We start from the raw sequence: 19,758 nt of genomic DNA on the forward strand, positions 1-19,758 counted from the left end.
GTCTGGAGGGGTCTGCCGCAACTCTTGCACCCACCGCGCGAACCTCTCTGCACAATGGCGGCACCCTCTTCGGATACCTCCGGGAGCCCCCGGCGACGTGGCTGACCATGCAGCTTTCCAACCCTCAGCGGAGGTAAGGGGGAAACCGGAAGACCTGGCTACACACAGTTTCTATCATAAAATATATTGTGAAGAAAGAATCCCACATCAAGATGCCCAGAATGTGCACTCAAAGTACATTCTTTTACCACAGAGATATAATAATCCCAAGAATATCAATATTCCAAAGAAAGAGGATGTATGTTATATTATAATAATCCTCCTATGTACCACTAAATTAAACACAATAAAGTTTTATTAAATAAATCAATGACGCTGTGTATTTTTTACAAGTGATTAAAATTCCCCATGTGAGAGACTGTAATTAGATACTAAATACCAATTGTATATAATTATATCTTCCAATAGATTATGATCAAAACTAATAACCGAAAAAATAGGAACACTTTGCATATAGTAGGATAGATATTACTCATATTGAGTTAGCTATAAGTTAGATATTGTATCACTAAATAACTCCTCTTAGATAGTGATTAAATATATATTTTATTAACATTGCAAATTGTTAGCCAATTAAATCGTAACAGCATTAAATCCTTATGCTTGTATAGCAAAGATGCCTGGTCTTTGTGTATCAGCGCAGATATACTGTATTGTCTGCTATGCAAAGTGACTATCTCCACATGAAAATGCAGCAAGAGTGTGTCTGTTCCCAGCAATAGACATAATATAATGTAGGGAGATTGCTCTGCAAGGCTCTAGAACATATATCCTCATATAGCAATATTAACATGATAACACAGACAACCAGGTGTTGCTTAAATTAATCAGCTGTTTCTCCGAGCAGGTAACAGGCTAGAATCCAATATAGATCAATTCAGTCCTTATACATAACCACCTAAATTTATTACTAAACAGTAACTGGTGTCATATATATTGTTTGCATGCTCACACTGGTTAACAAAACCTGGTGAAAATGAAGGTGTACAAAAAGCTCTCATGCAAACACTAATATACTAATATACAAAAAACCTGTGATATAAAGTTCGAAGGTAGTCCTGGAGCTGCCCAAAGAAGTGAATCTGGAATCTCCTTCCCAGATTTGGTATTTGTGGGGGAAAGTCACCTCCTGTGGCGCTGAGGAATGGTTTGGATGTAGTTGTAGACAAAAGTTCCTTTCTGGACGGATTCCCTCAGAAAAAAGAGAAAAAACAAGCATACACACTACAATAGTGCATTACCCAGGGACAACTAGGATATATAAGGAAGCAAAATTTAATACATGTAAAAATACAATAAAATGCAATGAATACACTAAAAATGCAATGAGTTACACTAAAAAAGTACTATCTGTGCTTAGAACCAGATGACTTGAGTTTTGCTCCTCTTTGGTGTAAAATTGGAAACCTACTCACCAAAAGTGACTAGGACATAAGCGTTATTGTAATGAGGAAGAAACCCACTATTTGGAGTTTTGAAACGCGTAGGAGGTCTTTTGGCATCACAGGGACACCGTAGCTGAGAAGCACAAGCTGGTGACGTCACAGGAGGAGCGGATCGGCCGAATTCGGGGAGAAAGCAGCAAGCAGGCAGCAGCTAGCAGACTCCCGAACAAAGAAGGGGATCCTCTTCCGTTTACAGACGTATCTTCACCTACAGCTTGCGGTTTACCTGTGGACAAGACCATTACAATAACGCTTATGTCCTAGTCACTTTTGGTGAGTAGGTTTCCAATTTTACACCAAAGAGGAGCAAAACTGAAGTCATCTGGTTCTAAGCACAGATAGTACTTTTTTAGTGTAACTCATTGAATTTTTAGTCATGTATTAAATTTTGCTTCCTTATGTATCCTAGTTGTCCCTGGGTAATGCACTATTGTAGTGTGTATGCTTGTTTTTTCTCTTTTTTTCTGAGGGAATCCGTCCAGAAACGAACTTTTGTCTACAACTACATCCAAACCATTCCTCAGCGCCACACTGGTTAACAAAGCCTAATATCCAGTGCAATCAGGCAGCATATTCCATAGGATATTCAGATAAAACACAGACTCGCTGCAGTAAACCCCTATATTATGGATAGTGAGATCAGCTGTGCTTTTAACCCATGTGGTCAGCCTGAACCCCACATAGTCACAAACGTTGTTACAGTAGTTAGTAGCCATCAATAAAGATGTTTAACACAGTATTGAGGTATATGTTAGAAGCTGTATTGGCTATATTCTGCTCAAAGTTAAACATCTGATGTTACCACCACTCAACACCATCCACAGCGCAATCAGCTAGGATAGAAAGACCCTGCAGCATTAGTTCAACATTGTCTGTAACACAGCTGTGTTATAATCTGTGTGATCAACTTGAGCCCCACATAGTTAGGAACATTGTTGGTTGTGGTTATCAATACACATATGTTGCACAGTATTTAGATATGTGTTTACAGCTATATTAGCTATATTAATGCGCAAAATTAACATCTGTTGTTACCACCACTCCACACCATCCACAGTGCAATAAGCTGTAATAGAAGAGCCCTGCAGCATCAGTTCAGCATTGCCAGTAACACCGTCAGCTGGCTAAACCAAGTTTACCACAAAACACCCAGTTGTCTATCTCATGGCATCACAGAAATACCTGACACAATGTAACCATTCTGCTGGTGCTGCTGCTGCAACATTTAGAATGTAGATACAAATAGTATCTAATTGCAGTCTCTCACATGGGGAATTTTAATCATTTGTAAATAATACACAGCGTCATTGATTAATTTAATAAAACTTTATTGTGTTTAATTTAGTGGTACATAGGAGGATTATTATAATATAACATATATCCTCCTTTCTTTGGAATATTGATATTCTTGGGATTATTACAGAATATCTCTGTGGTAAAAAAATGTACTTTGAGTGCATATTCTAGGCATCTTGATGTGGGGATTCTTTCTTCACAATTTAGTTTACGATTTGACCAATTTATCCCTGTGTACCTCAGTCTACTAAACACATACAGTATATTTACTTATAGGCACTTGGGACTGAGCAGCAAGTTTTCTCTATACAAAGTTACACACAGTTTCTGCAGATCAATGCATAAGGCCTCGTCCAGGGTGGGAAAAAGTGCGCTGGTGCTCCAGCGCTGCGCCCTGCTCGGCCGTGCTTTTCCTGGTCGGCTGGGGGCGCGGCCCTGACGTCACAGAGCTGGTTCGCCCTCATTGGGTGAACCGCTCACGTGACGCGCTTGCGAGCAGCAAAATCAATTTTTCTTGCTCGGCAAGCGGCTGAGCGCCGATCAGGTGCGCCCGCTCACGCAGGCCATGTGCATTGTTGCAACGTGTCCAACGTGAGGGTACGTGCCCGCTCAGCGCTACCCTGGACGAGGCCTAACATGTTTGCCATCAGTGCTGAGTTATAAATGATTACATAAGTGCACTTCTGTACTGTACTGCTCTTCATACCAAAGAGTCTGCTTATCTGGTACATTTCCTCAGCTAGGGTCAGTCAGGTCTCATAAAGACCGAGTCATGAAGAAACCAACAGATAGTAAGTTGGTTACCAAATGGAGAGTAGGCGAGATTTTAACAGGCATAAAAAGTACCACCTTACCACCAAATCAATATAAATCTGATATCTAATTAATAGATATCACTAGGGGTGATTGAATTACTCTGTGCATGCACTGGTTGTCATGGCTTAAAAATATAGTGGTACTGTGTCTATCTTGAAAAGATTCTAAAAGTATTTATCAGTGAGGAAAAGCTATTTTGAACATATTTGAGAAAGGTTTATACAATAAATATACTTACAATGCAGACAGTAGTAGAGGCATCCTAAAATAAATAATTTGTTTCTTTAAATAGAAAGTAGAACAATAAGTATGTCAATGAAAAGTAGTACTTTGGGGTTGTAAATTAGTTAGCGGTTAGTGGTACTCTGTACTTCCAAGTAGCATCACAAAGTAACACTCATATACTGTAACATCATCCTCTTCAGTGAGGGAAGGCAATAGAGGGCAGCTAGACTACATTCCAAAGTACAGCTGTAACAAGTATGTAGAAAACTGAGAAGTTCTCATAATGCTTTATTTCATGTGATTTTTATTCCACCTTTTTAGCACAATCCTGTGTAGCCCTCTTTCCTGCTGCTATAGAAAGACTACTAATGCTGTATATACCTGCTGGCTCAGCGAGATCTGGGCCTCCGCTAACTGGGAGCCTGGGGTAACAATATGTACTTGGCAGCGCCTCCACTTACCCAGGATCCCCAATAAGTAAGATTCCCCTAGACAAGAATAATGATAATAAGCAACAACGTTGTAACCTTTTACTAGCAAGTGAATGCAAAACCTAAATATACACTTATCACACGTATAACACATATAATCACAGTGCATGAATGGCTGGTACTTAGCAATCAGACACCTGTAGCCTTGCCACACTTCAACTGGAGCAATGTCCCCGTTTCCCACCACCGCATGTACCTCACACCATGTCCAATGTACTGGACCAGTCCCTTGGTCACTCAACCCAGTGTCCCCAAAGAACACTCCCCCAAGGCGGGATCAGCGCCTGCAGGTACCGGTGTTGGTGCACTTATTTATAATATCTTCTGAACGCGTCCGCAGTCGGTAAATGAGCTTCACAAAGGATCTGCTGATCCAGCGTAGTCTCCTACAGGTAGTTGCTTGTCTCCAGCAGCTTGCTCCCAAACCACTGACCGCACAGCAGCACAGAAAGAATACTGTGTCCCTGTCTGCTAGTACAGTAAAGGGTATGCTGTCCCTATATATATGGCGTTCCCTGCAGTATCACAAGCTGGTGGTGACTCAGGGTCTGCACTGGGGCCTAAGGGAAATCTCTGGCCTATGCAGTTGGGTCACTGACCCCCTGCAACACACACCACCTCTCCGCTTGCTTCCCCAGGGCACACTGCTAGCGTTGTCTCTCCCTTTCCTGCCTGCTCACAATCCTCCTCTCCTTTTCGCTCTCCGGCATCACGTGTCCCTGCTGAGGCTCATGGGAATTGTAGTCCCAGCTTAGAGCCTCTCTTCTATTGGCCAGCCTTCGCACGCTATTCACTGCGCATGCGCGAACTTCCTCAGGGCCTCCTGTCGCGCATTGGTACTGTGCATGTGCGAGACACAACATGGCGGCGCCCTGTACTATCGGGCCGACGCGGAACGCTCCCTGCTCAGCCCCCACCTTCCTAATGTGCCAGCAGGTCTGCCACTCATCCCTGACAGCGCCTGCGATCACCCCCCGCAGTGGAGGTACAGAGGGAGGGCCAGGGAACACCACTACACCTGCTTTAGCTACTGTATCGGTGTAGTTATGGTAAGTTACTGATGTGACTTCAAGAAACGTAACAAAGCTTTAAATTAAGTGTAATCATTTCATAATGCATTTAACTATAGCAATTTGTACTGTACAATCGTTTTTTCACCACAAAACTATCCAGTTACCTTGAATGACACTAACAGTGTTGATCAAAAGAAGAATTTGATCAGAAAGGGAACGTAGGGCGTCACGGCAGTGACGTCACTCAAAGTGGCAGCATCCAGATCACATCAGATGAGCAGGCTTGTATCGTGTAGCGGCATTTTGATCCAAAGTATTACTAAATGTCAATTGCTACAACCAATGGACGTGTTTATAGCATAGAAGGCTTTATTATTACACTGCCGAGACATCACTAACAATATTAATTACATCCAGTGGTGATGGCACCTATGCTATACACAAATAGAGCTAAGTAGAGGTGGTATATGTATCTGTGCAGTGTGTGTATCACGGCTGTGTCCTTTGGGAACCAGCATTTGTCTATACTGCCAGTGATTAGCACGCACCACCAACCTAACAGGTGTTTGAATTTATATTCTATATATTTATGAGAATACTACTGCTCTACTGCTACATGTTTATGGTTACAAGGTAGACTCTGTTAAATTACAAAATACTCTGCTACAATACTATGCATATACAATGCCATTTGTAACAATATCGATATAGATGCATTGTACCTTTTCTCAGTATACATGCATGAGAGTTAATTAGAGGCTAGAAACACCCTTTTCTAAGGGGTTTCAAGGTACCATTTGGTTTTTACAGAGTTTCTCCTTTGTCTGTTGATTAACCTATCATTTATACTTTAACCAACATAGACATGGGCAGTTATTTGTGGCACTACCTTTGCTTTCAGATACAACATTATACTATCTCTGTAGATTTTCTCCATTGTATACTCATGTGTCTGGATGTTAAGATATGAACAGTTAAATAGATTGACCTATTATACTTACCTTAATACTCCAACTATTCATATCAGCCACAACAATATGGGGATTTTTAATATTGCATCTGTGTTTTTAAAGGTCGATATAGACATAATAAAATTTTATTGTTTTTGATTTCTGCGGTGATTCTGACAGTACTTATTTGTTGACGCAGCAATTCTGCAGGACCATCCTTTGTGTCCATCAATATACCACATATGATTAGAGTGCTGCTTATAGAGGGTTGTCTTTCTGATCACATTCTTCTTTTGATCAACACTGTTAATACCTTGAATGACAATTGGATTTTTTGTAGTGAGGAGAGCAAAGCAAATAGGAGCCCTTCTAACTTCCAGTAAACCAGCAAGTGAGATGCCATATCATTCTATAAGAGTGATGTTAACATTGTTGATCTATTGGAAGTCAGATTCTCAGTTAAAATGCTAGTGTGTGTGTGTTTAAAATAAAAAAGTAAATTGATATCTCACACAAACTGTGGACAAACAGAACATTGAAAACAGCTGTATTCACAAGTGGATGACAATTCTGTAGTATTCATAATAAAAGCCATAAAAAGTAAGACTGTTCCATGTTTTTAAAGTTCCATGTACTGTTCAAAGCAGGTATCTGAACTGTACATGGTACAGAATTGTTATTTCTTACTGTCACAAAGCTGGTAACTAATACAAATATATGTCTTATTGTTTTTTTGCAGTCAGTAAAGGTCTCATTAACTTACAGAAGGAGCAGTACTGCTTAACTCCAGAGTGCATTGAAGCAGGTAAGTCATACTAGCTTTTACAGCCCACTTACTTAAGAAAAATAAATGTTAACACAAATCAATAGCTCTGTCCTTAACAAGAGTCTGTCCAAAAGTACAGCGTGTCTTACACAAGCAGAAAATGTAAACGGAATGTTCTGATTAAAGGGATTTATCGGTGTATAGTTAAATGCTTGGAAATGAAAAGGGATAAAGTTTTTCCAGTGAGAATCAAAACACATCAGAACGGATCCAGGACTGCTCTGTTCTTACTACCAGGAGAACCTGGCTCAGGATATATTTCTATGCAAAGTCCTGGCACATTGTTTAAATAAAAATGGCCTCCAGCAACTTAATGTTTGAGGAGAATTAGGACATGGAATGTTCCTCTTAGTTCATAGCCCTTCTGGAAGACACCATATGACCCATTCACTTGGTCGAACGATGTCTACTAGCGCAGGAGGTGTCCTATGAAATAGGACCGCTTTTTGAATATTTGCCTAAATCTTAAACCAGAGGGCTTCAAGTGCTACGACCAGGGTGATGGTGCCTTTGTGGAACCTAATTATTCAATGTCTTATGAGAATCTTTATGGAATCTGGGCCATGGTGTGTTACAGCTTAGAAACTATGGGTTAAAGGGCATTTTTATTAAATTGTGAGAATGGCATTTCTGTACAAATATGAGCAATATTGCATGGAAACACCATCTCACCATATCACCATATCTGCGGTCATCCAAACCTTGGTTTTGTTTTGTTTAATCAATTCTGTTTGATATAATAATAATAAAACATTATTGTATAGCGCTGTGGTGGCACATATGGCCACGGCCACTAGGTGCGAGATCGCAGCATTGTGGATCCAGCAAGATCTACCAGTCATCCTCAAAATCCGAAATAGATTGTGGCAAGTTTGCCAGATGGAACAGTTGACTAGCTGGGTCAACGACTCTGGCCGAAATTTCTTAAAAGTATGGGAGCCTTGGCTTACCCAATCCGACATCCCCGGGGTAGATGCCAGCACAATTTTGCAATAATAAATACAAGTGCGTTCTCTGGTGACGGAGTGGAGCATTATATAACATAGGCACGTGACAGGTAGGATCCCCTCGATTAGCAAAATCAGAATTAAGAAGAGGAGTCGACAGGCGTCACAAAGAAGAGTGCAATACGGACCGAAAGCAGATCTTCCACCAACGAAGAACACAGTGGCAGTCCACTCCCTCCACCCCCTACCCCCCTCCTTTTCCTTCCTTGTTGTTTTTTCCCTCCTTTGTCAAGTCTTTGGTCTGGTGAGTCAGGTTTGTCTAGTCTTGTGAGTGCATGTTGTAAGTCCCTTGTTGCTTTTGAGTGATTTTACCCTTGAATGTGAGAGTGAAAAGGGTAAACCTCGGGGGGTTTCAATTTGTTTTACTATGGGATGTGGCATAATGTACTTGTTATGAAACCCAATAAAAACCTTGAAGTCAAAAAAACATTATTGTATAGCGCTTAGTGTTTTCAGCACTGAGTGTATGCAGCACTGTACTGTACATAGGTATTTTTTTTGCAGACTCAAGTCCCTGTCCCATACAGATGCAGCGGCCGTTATTGAAACCCTTCACGCGGTGTATACCTCAGAATACCCATGTGATGGCGCGCAATTTCTTTCAACAGTACCGCCTTAAGACGCGAGTGCAGGCGAGTGCAGAAAGTGGCATTTTAGTGTTCTGGCTTTTAAACACCTGAAATTGACACAATAGCATAGTAGCACAGTACTATACACATTATCATTAATTTCATTGTATTTAATTGCACACAATTCATGAAATTCAAACAAAACAACCGCGATAAACATGTGTGCCTGAGGCGATTAACTGCGTTAATGCCTCGTGGAGTACAGCAGCACACACGAAAATGGCGCTGTGATTTGTTCGAATAACGGCCTCTGCATCTGTAGCTTGCAATCCATTTTTTGGGTGCCTGAAGCACAAGAAGATAAAGTGACTTGGTTCCAGAGTTTCAAACTCAATGCTTTCAGAGTCAGCGTGAATGTTACAAATCGTGTCATATATTCAAATCCTATACTGTATATTTTGTCAAGAAACGTTTCTACAAATAAGGTGTGTTTTGAAATGGATTCTATACTGAAAAGTTTTATTGAATATGGTGATTTTTTTTTTTTTTTACTACATAGGGCAAACATCACTGGCCACAGAGAGTGAGGTATTGTCACTTTCTCTTAAACAAAAGCACTCAAGAAACAAAGTGTTCAGCTTCAGTTAATCTTTTTACGTCTTCACAGGACAGACTGAAAGAGGACATTTCCTTTTCATCTTCTTTCCCTACTATTTACAGAACCCATCAGCACTGATTCTAATCATGTAAAAAAAAAAAAAAAAAAATAGACTGACATTACTGCTTTGATACAGCATTCTGGAATTTTAAATGTCGTACTCCAATGGGAAAAAAACTGGCCTGCTTGGTTTATCTTTAACCATGTAGCAATCCTGTGGCCCCTTTTTAATAGTTGTGTTGTGAAGCTGTCTTTCCCTTGCTTGGGAAGATTTACGCTAGATTTATTTAAATCCTCCCAAGCGTGAAGACAGATTCACAGCATAACAAATATATGCTGATATGTCTACGCTACATACTTTTTTGACTATCTAATCCAGGAGTGCGCAAACTGGGGGGCGTGGGATTTTTCTGGGGCGGCGCGGCAGTTTCAGAAGCCCCACGCTCATCCCTGAGGCATTTAAATTAAATGCTCGGGGACCGTGCGAGGCCTCTGTAACCTTAACTTACCGGGATTCAGCCGGCTTGTGGTCACATCGCCATGGCAACGCAGCGTCAAATGACGCCGCGGGGTCGTGATGTGACGCGTCGTCAAATGATGCTGCAGGGTCACGTGACGTCATGTGACCCTTGGCGTCATTTGACGCTGGGTCACTGGAGAAGCGGGGCGCGAGTGCTGGGGCCGCCACACAGGGGGGGCACAGCAAAAAAACTTTGCGCACCCGTGATCTAATCTATATAATTTTTCACCTACTGGGGATTTGTGAGGTAACTGTAAGGTCTCTGCCCGCTGCGGTTCCTACCTCGGCTGCCGGGGCGCGCGGCACCCGGTCACGTGGGCCTCCTCTTCCTCCTGAACTCCCGGCAGCCCCTGCTGTCCATGCGCGCCGCCGTGGAAAGGCCACGCGCGCGCCTACGGCTCCTGTCTTTTAGTCCGGCGAACTCAACCAGCCCCTTCCGTCGCGCGCGTCGCGCGCGCGCGCTACTATGTCCATCTCTACTGCCGCCAATGTTATTGTTCCGTTCCCACCGGTTCTGCATCCTGCCTCAACCTATCAGCGCTCTACCTACCTCTGACATCACCGCTGGAGGTTCTCATTGGTTCCTGTCAGTATATAGTGCCTCCAGCCCTGAGCTGATTGCTGAGCATATTCAGTCTCTAGTTGTGCTTGCTACAAGCTACTTCGCAGTCTGCTTTTGTCTTCCGTCATAGACCCTGAACCTGTACCTGGACTCCCGATCTCTGGCACCCTCGAACCCCGGCTCGCTCAACGGACTTCTACCTTCTCCTCTCCTCGACCCTGGCTTTGGACACCGACTACTCCTGACCTCTCCTACCCCGGATCTGGCAAGTACCTCTACCACTCTACTCTCTCCTCTCCCGAACAAGGCTATCTACACGACTCTGCTTACCGGACCCGCTCACGCGGCTGTAGGGCGGAGGTTTTCCTGTATCCCCACCTCGGCCTCGCGGTCCAGTCCGGTTTGTGGTGAGCACTCCTATATTCCCGTGACATTATGCTCAGCCCTACAGACCTGGACTCCGCCGAGGTGGATCGACGCCTGAGCGAACACGATGGCCTGTTCAAGGAAGTAGAGAACTGTCTCTCCCAAAATAACCAGCGTATGGAGATGCTCCAAAATTCCCTGGGTACCATTTCGGAGCAACTCAAATCCCTTCTGTCCTCTCCCGAGGTTGCTGCCGCTCCTCCTGCTCCTATTTTTTTCTCCGCCGGTACCTTTGACTCATTCTCCGGAACCTCGTCTACCTTCCCCCAATCGCTATTCGGGAGAGCCTTCAGCATGCCGTGGCTTTCTGGCGCAGTGTTCCATCCAATTTGAACTGTTACCCTCTCACTTTCCGACTCCTCGTTCCAAGGTTGCGTATATCTACTCTCTGCTGACCGATGACGCCCTGGCCTGGGCTACACCCATATGGGAGCATCGCCCGGAGCTGACCTCAAGCCTGGACCGGTTTTGTACTGAATTCCGGAAGGTGTTCGATACACCAGGAAGGAGGGTAACGGCCGCTTCTTCTCTCCTCAATGTTTTACAGGGTAATCGCTCGGTGGCACGCTACGCACTGGAGTTTCGAACCATTTCCGCTGAAACTAAGTGGAATGATGAAGCACTCGCCGCAGTGTTTTGGCAGGGTTTGAATGACACCCTCAAAGACGAGCTGGCCGCACTAGAGCGCCCTACCTCATTGGATGCACTCATCGCACTCTGTATCCGTATGGACCAGCGGCTTCAGGAGCGAAGAGTAGAGAAAGGAAAACGTCTAAAAGGTACCCAATGCACTTTTTCTTCACACACAGCTCCAGGGGAGTCCGTCGCCGTATCTTCCGAAGAACCCATGCAGTTGGGTGGAGCTCGCCTTTCGTTAACGGAAAGACTACGTCGCCGTCGGGCGGGTCTTTGCCTCTACTGCGGTAATGGTGGACACCTGGTGAGTACCTGTCCTTCCAAGTCGGGAAACGCCAGCCCCCAGTGAGTACTGGGAGAACTACACTGGGCATGGTAACCTCTCCTTTCTCTCCCAAACTACCATCTAAGATACTTCTTCCTATAACTCTATCAGGGGACTTTGGAGACATCTTTACGAGGGCCTTCCTAGACTCCGGGTCTGGTGGGAATTTCATTGATCAATCATTTGCGGAGAGAAACCAGATCCCTCTGGTAGCCAAGGATTGGCCCGTAGGCCTTGAAGCCATTGACGGTAGGCCTTTGCAACCCGCATTTATATCTCATCAGACCATTCCCCTCCGTCTTAAGATGTCAGGACACCATTCCGAACAAATTCAGTTGGATGCCATCCACACGCCGGCAGTAGACGTGATATTGGGTCTTCCATGGCTCCAGCACCATAATCCCCAGATCGACTGGCTTCAGTCACAACCCCTCACCTGGAGAGATCGGTGTCAAGACACTTGTCTGGTTTCATCTAATGCCCTAGTAGCTGCCACACATCCGGAACCCAAGAATTCCCTTCTTCCGGACGCCTAATGGGAGTTCAGAGATGTCTTCGACAAGATTCAGGCGGAGGAATTACCACCCCATCGCGCCTACGATTGCCCGATTGAACTTCTTCCTGGCGCGATTCCCCCCAGAGGTTGTACCTATCCTCTTTCCCTCCCCGAGACCAAGGCGATGAAACTTTATATACAGGAGAACCTCCAGAGAGGCTTCATACGTAAGTCCTCTTCTCCAGCAGGAGCAGGTTTCTTTTTTGTAAAGAAAAAGGACGGCACACTTCGTCCTTGCATCGATTACCGTGGTCTCAACAAGGTGACTGTCAAGAATCGGTATCCCCTCCCTTTGATTGCCGAACTTTTCGACAGGTTACAAGGCGCCACTATCTTTTCCAAACTTGATCTCCGTGGAGCCTACAATCTGGTCCGGATTCGTAAGGGAGATGAGTGGAAGACGGCCTTCAACACGCGTGATGGGCACTATGAGTACCTCGTGATGCCTTTTGGTCTCTGTAATGCGCCAGCTGTCTTCCAGGATTTTGTTAATGACGTCTTCAGAGATCTGCTGGATCAACACGTGGTGGTCTACCTAGATGACATCCTGATATTCTCGCAGAATCTCCTGGAACATACTCGGCATGTCAAACAAGTACTTCAGAGGTTACGGGAGAATCGACTGTTCGCTAAGCTTGAAAAATGCCAGTTCCATCAGTCATCGACGTCATTTTTGGGGTACATAATCTCCGACACAGGACTCGCGATGGATCCTACCAAGGTGGAAGCCGTCTTGAACTGGCCTCGCCCCCTCTCTTTGAAAGCGGTACAGAGGTTTTTAGGTTTTGCCAACTATTACCGCAGGTTCATAAAAAAAATTTCCTCGCTGGTCGCACCCATCACGGCCCTCACTCAGAAGAACGCCAATCCCGCACTATGGTCCCCCGATGCCATCATGGCTTTTCAGGTTCTCAAGGAAGCCTTTGTCACAGCACCTATCTTGGTGCATCCTGATCCAGCACAGCCCTTCACTCTCGAGGTGGATGCGTCGGACATAGGGGCTGGGGCGATCTTATCTCAAAGGAAGAACCCACAGGCCAGACTACATCCCTGCGCATTCTTTTCTAAAAAAAATTCTGCAGCCGAACGGAACTATGATGTGGGTAACCGTGAGCTCCTCGCGATCAAGATGGCTTTGGAAGAGTGGCGACATCTATTGGAAGGCACGGAATACCCCGTCACCATCCTTACGGACCATAAGAACCTCTTATATATTGAGACTGCCCGTCGTCTAAGCGCTCGGCAGGCACGTTGGTCCCTTTTCTTCACCCGGTTCAACTTCCTGATTTCATATCTCCCGGGTTCCAAAAACACTAAAGCCGATGCACTGTCTCGTCAATTCTCTGTAGAGGACAAAACCGAAGATCCCCAGGAGACTATTCTTCCTCCGAAATGTGTCCTGTCTGCCAGTACCTTTGACGCACTATCAGAGATCACCAAGGTTCAAGATCAAATCCCGCAGGGTCTCAGGGTGCCAGTTGGACGACTTTTCACACCCCCGACCTTCCGTCTGAAGGTAATGCAATGGGGGCACGCTGCTAAAACGGCAGGTCATCCAGGGATTAAAAGGACTATTGACCTCCTGCAACGAACATTTTGGTGGCCTAGCATGCGTAAGGACATTCAACATTTCGTTTCAGCATGTTCCACCTGCGCACAGAACAAGACTCCACGGAATAAACCTCCAGGACTCCTGCAAACCCTCCCTATTCCCGATCGTCCTTGGGAACATCTCTCGATGGACTTTATTGTCGACCTACCCAAATCCAAGGGTATGGACACGATATTAGTAGTGGTCGATCGCTTTTCTAAACAAGCGCACTTTATCCCACTTAAAGGTCTACCCAGTGCCCCCAAACTTGCCGAAGTATTTGTCAAAGAGGTCTTCAGGCTCCATGGGTCACCTCAGACCATAGTTTCTGATCGGGGGTCGCAATTTGTTTCTAAATTCTGGAGGGCCTTCTGTAAAAAACTTAATGTGGCACTTCACTTCTCCTCGGGATACCACCCACAGACCAATGGTCAAACTGAACGAACCAATCAGTCACTGGAGCAGTTCCTCCGTTGTTTCATATCGGACTCTCAGGACAATTGGCTCGACCTACTTCCTTGGGCGGAATTCGCTCACAATAATCTCAGGAATGAGTCCACTTTACAGTCTCCATTCTTTTCTAATTTTGGCTTTCATCCTTCTACCCTTCCTCAGTCTGGGCCGAGTACAGGAGTTCCAGCCGCAGAAGAGAGGATTCGGGATCTTCAAGCTTCCTGGTCCAGGATTCGGGATAATCTCAAGCGGGCCACAGCCATGCAGAAAAAGCAGGCGGATCGGCATCGTCAGAGACCACCCGATTTCGTTCCTGGTCAGAAAGTATGGCTATCTACTAAAAACATACGCTTGAAGGTCACATCCCCAAAGCTGGCACCCCGATTTATCGGTCCATTCCCTATATTGAAGAGGATCAATCCGGTTACCTACCGACTCAAACTACCTGCTACCATGAAGATTCCCTCCGCCTTTCATTGTTCTCTACTCAAACCGTTTGTACCCAATCCTCTGATCCAACACATCACACCTTCCCCCAGACTTGTCAATGGACAAGAAGAGTTTGAGGTACAATCCATTCTAGATTCTCGCATTTCTAGAGGAGGCCTCCAGTATTTGGTGCATTGGAGGGGTTTTGGACCCGAAGAAAGGGCATGGATTCCTCAAATCCAGGTACACGCCCCCAGGCTGGTACGGGCTTTTCATTCTAAATTTCCGCTTAAACCTGGTAAGGATCGTCCGGAGTTCGACCCTGAAGGGGGGGGTACTGTAAGGTCTCTGCCCGCTGCGGTTCCTACCTCGGCTGCCGGGGCGCGCGGCACCCGGTCACGTGGGCCTCCTCTTCCTCCTGAACTCCCGGCAGCCCCTGCTGTCCATGCGCGCCGCCGTGGAAAGGCCGCGCGCGCGCCTACGGCTCCTGTCTTTTAGTCCGGCGAACTCAACCCGCCCCTTCCGTCGCGCGCGTTGCGCGCGCGCGCTACTATGTCCATCTCTACTGCCGCCAATGTTATTGTTCCGTTCCCACCGGTTCTGCATCCTGCCTCAACCTATCAGCGCTCTACCTACCTCTGACATCACCGCTGGAGGTTCTCATTGGTTCCTGTCAGTATATAGTGCCTCCAGCCCTGAGCTGATTGCTGAGCATATTCAGTCTCTAGTTGTGCTTGCTACAAGCTACTTCGCAGTCTGCTTTTGTCTTCCGTCATAGACCCTGAACCTGTACCTGGACTCCCGATCTCTGGCACCCTCGAACCCCGGCTCGCTCAACGGACTTCTACCTTCTCCTCTCCTCGACCCTGGCTTTGGACACCGACTACTCCTGACCTCTCCTACCCCGGATCTGGCAAGTACCTCTACCACTCTACTCTCTCCTCTCCCGAACAAGGCTATCTACACGACTCTGCTTACCGGACCCGCTCACGCGGCTGTAGGGCGGCGGTTTTCCTGTATCCCCACCTCGGCCTCGCGGTCCAGTCCGGTTTGTGGTGAGCACTCCTATATTCCCGTGACAGTAACATGGTTTTAACATATCTTATTAATACATTTGCTTGGAAACTGATACACCAAAAATATTTTTCATTTCAATATGAAATTTGAGCTGGGGACTAATTCAAGTAGTAAGTTCTCTGTGTTTGGCCTTGAGGGAGGTGCAGACATACACCCAAAGAGACTGCTTTGGAGAAATTAAAACATGGCTTTATTCAGAATGTCCATTTAACAAGGCAAAACATACAAAAAGAAACAAAATAAACAAACACCTATCCCTGTGTAAGGGCTAACTCACTTCCCAGTCCCTCTCTACAAGACTGGGAGGAAAAGCCCCTTACCAGCCTATCACCCCAAAGTCTCAAAAGGTACCTCAAAGCAGGTGGCCCTTCAGGTGAGTCTATGGTTCTGGCTGGGTGTTTGTTGAGGGCCAGCCTTTTTGTCAGTTCCTGGGTTTGCTGCACCCTGGAAGAAAGGCCTGTTCCCACATATCTTGCAATCAGCACACAGTAATCCTGAGTGCTCAAGAATCTCTTTGGGTCTGTTTCAGCAGTAGTTTTAAACCTGTCTGATTGCCAGGTGTAGTAATTGTTACTGGTTAATTGTTTAGCGCAATTAACTAGCTCCCTGCTGGTTTCTCAGAATACTGAGGCTTTGTATTGCAGCCTCATTGAGACAGGGTTGCTTCCCTGTTACATACCTTCCCAGTTTGTGGGAAGCTCGGGCTAACCACGGCTGAAGCCCATCCTTCCACTCTCACTCAAGAGATACCTGCAGCTTGAATGAGAGTGGATGGAGAAAGAGAACCCTCAGTTCCGCTGGGATTGGAGCCCTTTCTCCATTTTACCAGTGTCTCCTCAAGAAGGTACTTGACATCAGCAATCCTCAGTCGCTCGAGGAGGACTTTCCCGAGTCCAGTCTTTCTTCTGACCGCTTGGTCATGAGTTTTCCCCTGCAGCGGGCGGGGTATCTCTGCTATAGTAGCACCATTTTGAAGCCTCTTCAATACCAGGGGACCCTGGTCTATAGCTTTCTCATTCATCACGGGCCTATCCGTAACAAGCACGACCCCCTCATCAGTAGAGTCATTTGCGTTTGGTTCAGTACTCTTAGATTCCAGGACATCATCAATTTGGTTGTAGTTTTCAAACCTAACCATTACCGTGGCCTCTCTTTTTTTGTAGACAACTAGTGTTGTATATGTAGGTGTGTGATCACCTAAACAGTTCTGCCTCATTCTAGAAAAAGACTGAATCTTTGTAGCGGCTGTTTTCATTGTGAGGAATCTGGATTGGGCCATGTGGACATGGTAACATGACTGAATTTTTATTTTGCTTCTTAGTTGTAATTCGGTTCTTCTTTCCTAAGGTATCTTAAAGCAGGTGGCCCTTCAGGAGAGTCTCTGGTTCTGGCTGAGTGTTTGTTGAGGGCCAGCCTTTTGGTCAGTTCCTGGGTTTGCTGCACCCTGGAAGAAAGATCTGTTCCCTTGTGTCTTGCAATCAGCACACAGTAATCCTGAGTGCTCAAGAATCTCTTTGGGTCTGTTTCAACCATGATAAACACGTGTGCTTGGGGCGATTGGACGTGTTAATGCCGCGTGGAGTACAGCAGCGCACACAATAACGGCTCCATGATTTGTTCGAATAACGGCCGCTGCATCTGTATAAGGTACTGGTATGTACTGTAATGGTGGTTATATATACCGGTATGTACTGTAATTGGGGTTTATAATGTACTGGTGTGTAGCTGGAATTGCGATTTATATTTACGGGTATGCACCATAATTGCGGTTTTAGGGGGCTGCTATGGAATGGGACGGTGGTTCCAAGATACGGGTCCGCACCAAAATGGTGTTTACAGTGTGCACGTTATGTACTCTAATGGTGGTAATTATGAACTGGTATGCACTGTAACAAACTTTCAGGTCATTGAGGTGTTAATATTAAAGGACGGGAACGGGCAATTATTCAAAGGGTTGCAGATATATATATAGTTTTACGTTATATACAATTTGTGTTAAAAAAAACAAACACTTTCTGTCAAGCACACGGCCCAAGTATTAAACCTCCTCCATAGTCCAGAAAAAAAGAAAAAAAAATACCCTAACATTCGGTCAGGTTTGGATGCTGGGCGCAGGTGCGCAAGGATTGGGGTCCGCATGCTGTCAAGATGTCTCGTGTTCCGATGATAACATTATCATTTCGTGTTTATTTCAGTCAGATTGATACTTTGTTTGAGTAACAATTCTGTTTTCATCTTGATTCGGGACCATCACTGTCGACGGCCTATACACGACAATTGGATAAACAGGACACATACTTTATTCTTCAGCAAACATACCTTATTCCTCATAGATCAAGACAGTATGCAAATCCACCTCTTATATTACTGCTTCACATACCGCATCTGCGACAATGTTTTTCATAGATCAAATCATACAGCTGCAGGCGGAGGCATGAAGCTAGGAGGAAGGTTGGTTCCAGCGTCAGCTTCTGATGCTCATGCACGGAGCTGGAAGAGGACAAGGCCATGCGAGCGGACAAGGCCATGCGAGTGGAAAAGGTCAGGCTGGTGGGCAGGACTGGTCGAGCGGACAAGGTGGGCACGCCCCAGCATGTGAAGACGCATGGCCTTCATCAAGTGATGAGGGCGCCCACAGCAAGGAGCGCCATGCGGCAGGACAAGAAAGCATAAGGGAGACACTGCAATGGCAGGGCATAAGTCCGCAAGCGGGGAGGTGACCCACTCCAATGTTGCCAGGGGGCATGTCGACGCAAAGGTTTCTGAGGCCATCGGCAGTCGTGGACGTGCCAGTGGGCAGGGGGTCAAGGCTCCCTTATTCTGTAATTTCAGATGGTGGTGAGGCTCAGGGTCGAACTGGCAGCATGCGGCTGAGGTGCGGTCGCCATCGATACCCAGTGTTGGTGGTAGGTTGTCGACAGCACGGGGATGCTGCAGATGCCAAGGGAGGCCCTTGAACAGAGGTTGTGGCAAGGAGGCGGCCAGTGCGGATCCCGACAGGCGGCCCGCAATGCCCCGCAGGGCAACCCGCAACCAGGCGCAGAAACGGTCAAAGAAAGGTAAGTGGCCGCGACACATGACATGGGGGTAGAACAGCCTCTGGGGAGGAAAGTGGAGCACTGCGCAGGGCAAAAGTACAGGAACCAGCACACCATAGGTTAAAAACTACTTTATTAAGCAACTAGGGGAGACACCAACTGTGGAGCCACCACCCACTCTGACGCGTTTCGGGCTAGGCCCTTTGTCAAAGAGTATAAACCCAATGTAAAAAACACACATTTATATACACAATTTACCTAATAGATCGTGTCCTTCACCGGAAGTGACGTCAGCGGAACCAGCCGAGGGTCTCGCGAGACTTACCAGTACAACCGGAGTCTCAGGAGACAAACAGAGTACATCTCACTGCGCCACCTGGCTTGGAGGACGCGTCAATACATCAACAAAGACAGTGTGTCCAAATCACGTCCGTAACCGGAAGTGACGTCAGCGGGGCCAGCCGAGAGTCTCGCGAGACTTGCCAGTATCACTGGAGTCTGAGAAACAAACAATGAGGACCCCACAGCGCCATCTGGCTTGGAGGATGTGCCATAACCATCACATACACAAATATACATGCATAATCAGCAGTCACCCACAATATCAACAGGCAAGAATAACCCTTGTCTAATCATAAATGGAGATACAATAACCCCACATAAGATGTAAGGAAGAGACTAGGGGGAGGTAGGGGAAGAAAGACCACGCTGATTGTATATATAATAGTCATAATAGAATACACTTATTTATTAAAATATAAAAGAAAAGAGGGGAAAAGAAATGGTGGT

At 45.8% G+C, this 19,758-nt stretch overlaps 1 protein-coding gene across 1 annotated transcript in view; it reads left to right on the forward strand.

Moving 5' to 3' along the window:
* PHEX (phosphate regulating endopeptidase X-linked) overlaps positions 1 to 19,758 on the forward strand; it is a 302,776-nt gene that overhangs the window by 11,140 nt on the left and 271,878 nt on the right. The window contains exon 2 of the mRNA XM_075589362.1: positions 7,036 to 7,101. Coding sequence (XP_075445477.1) covers positions 7,036 to 7,101 — 66 coding nt within the window. The remainder of the gene's footprint in view (positions 1 to 7,035; positions 7,102 to 19,758) is intronic.

The sequence above is a fragment of the Ascaphus truei genome, chromosome 3 (assembly GCF_040206685.1).
Source record: "Ascaphus truei isolate aAscTru1 chromosome 3, aAscTru1.hap1, whole genome shotgun sequence".
NCBI lineage: Eukaryota > Metazoa > Chordata > Amphibia > Anura > Ascaphidae > Ascaphus > Ascaphus truei.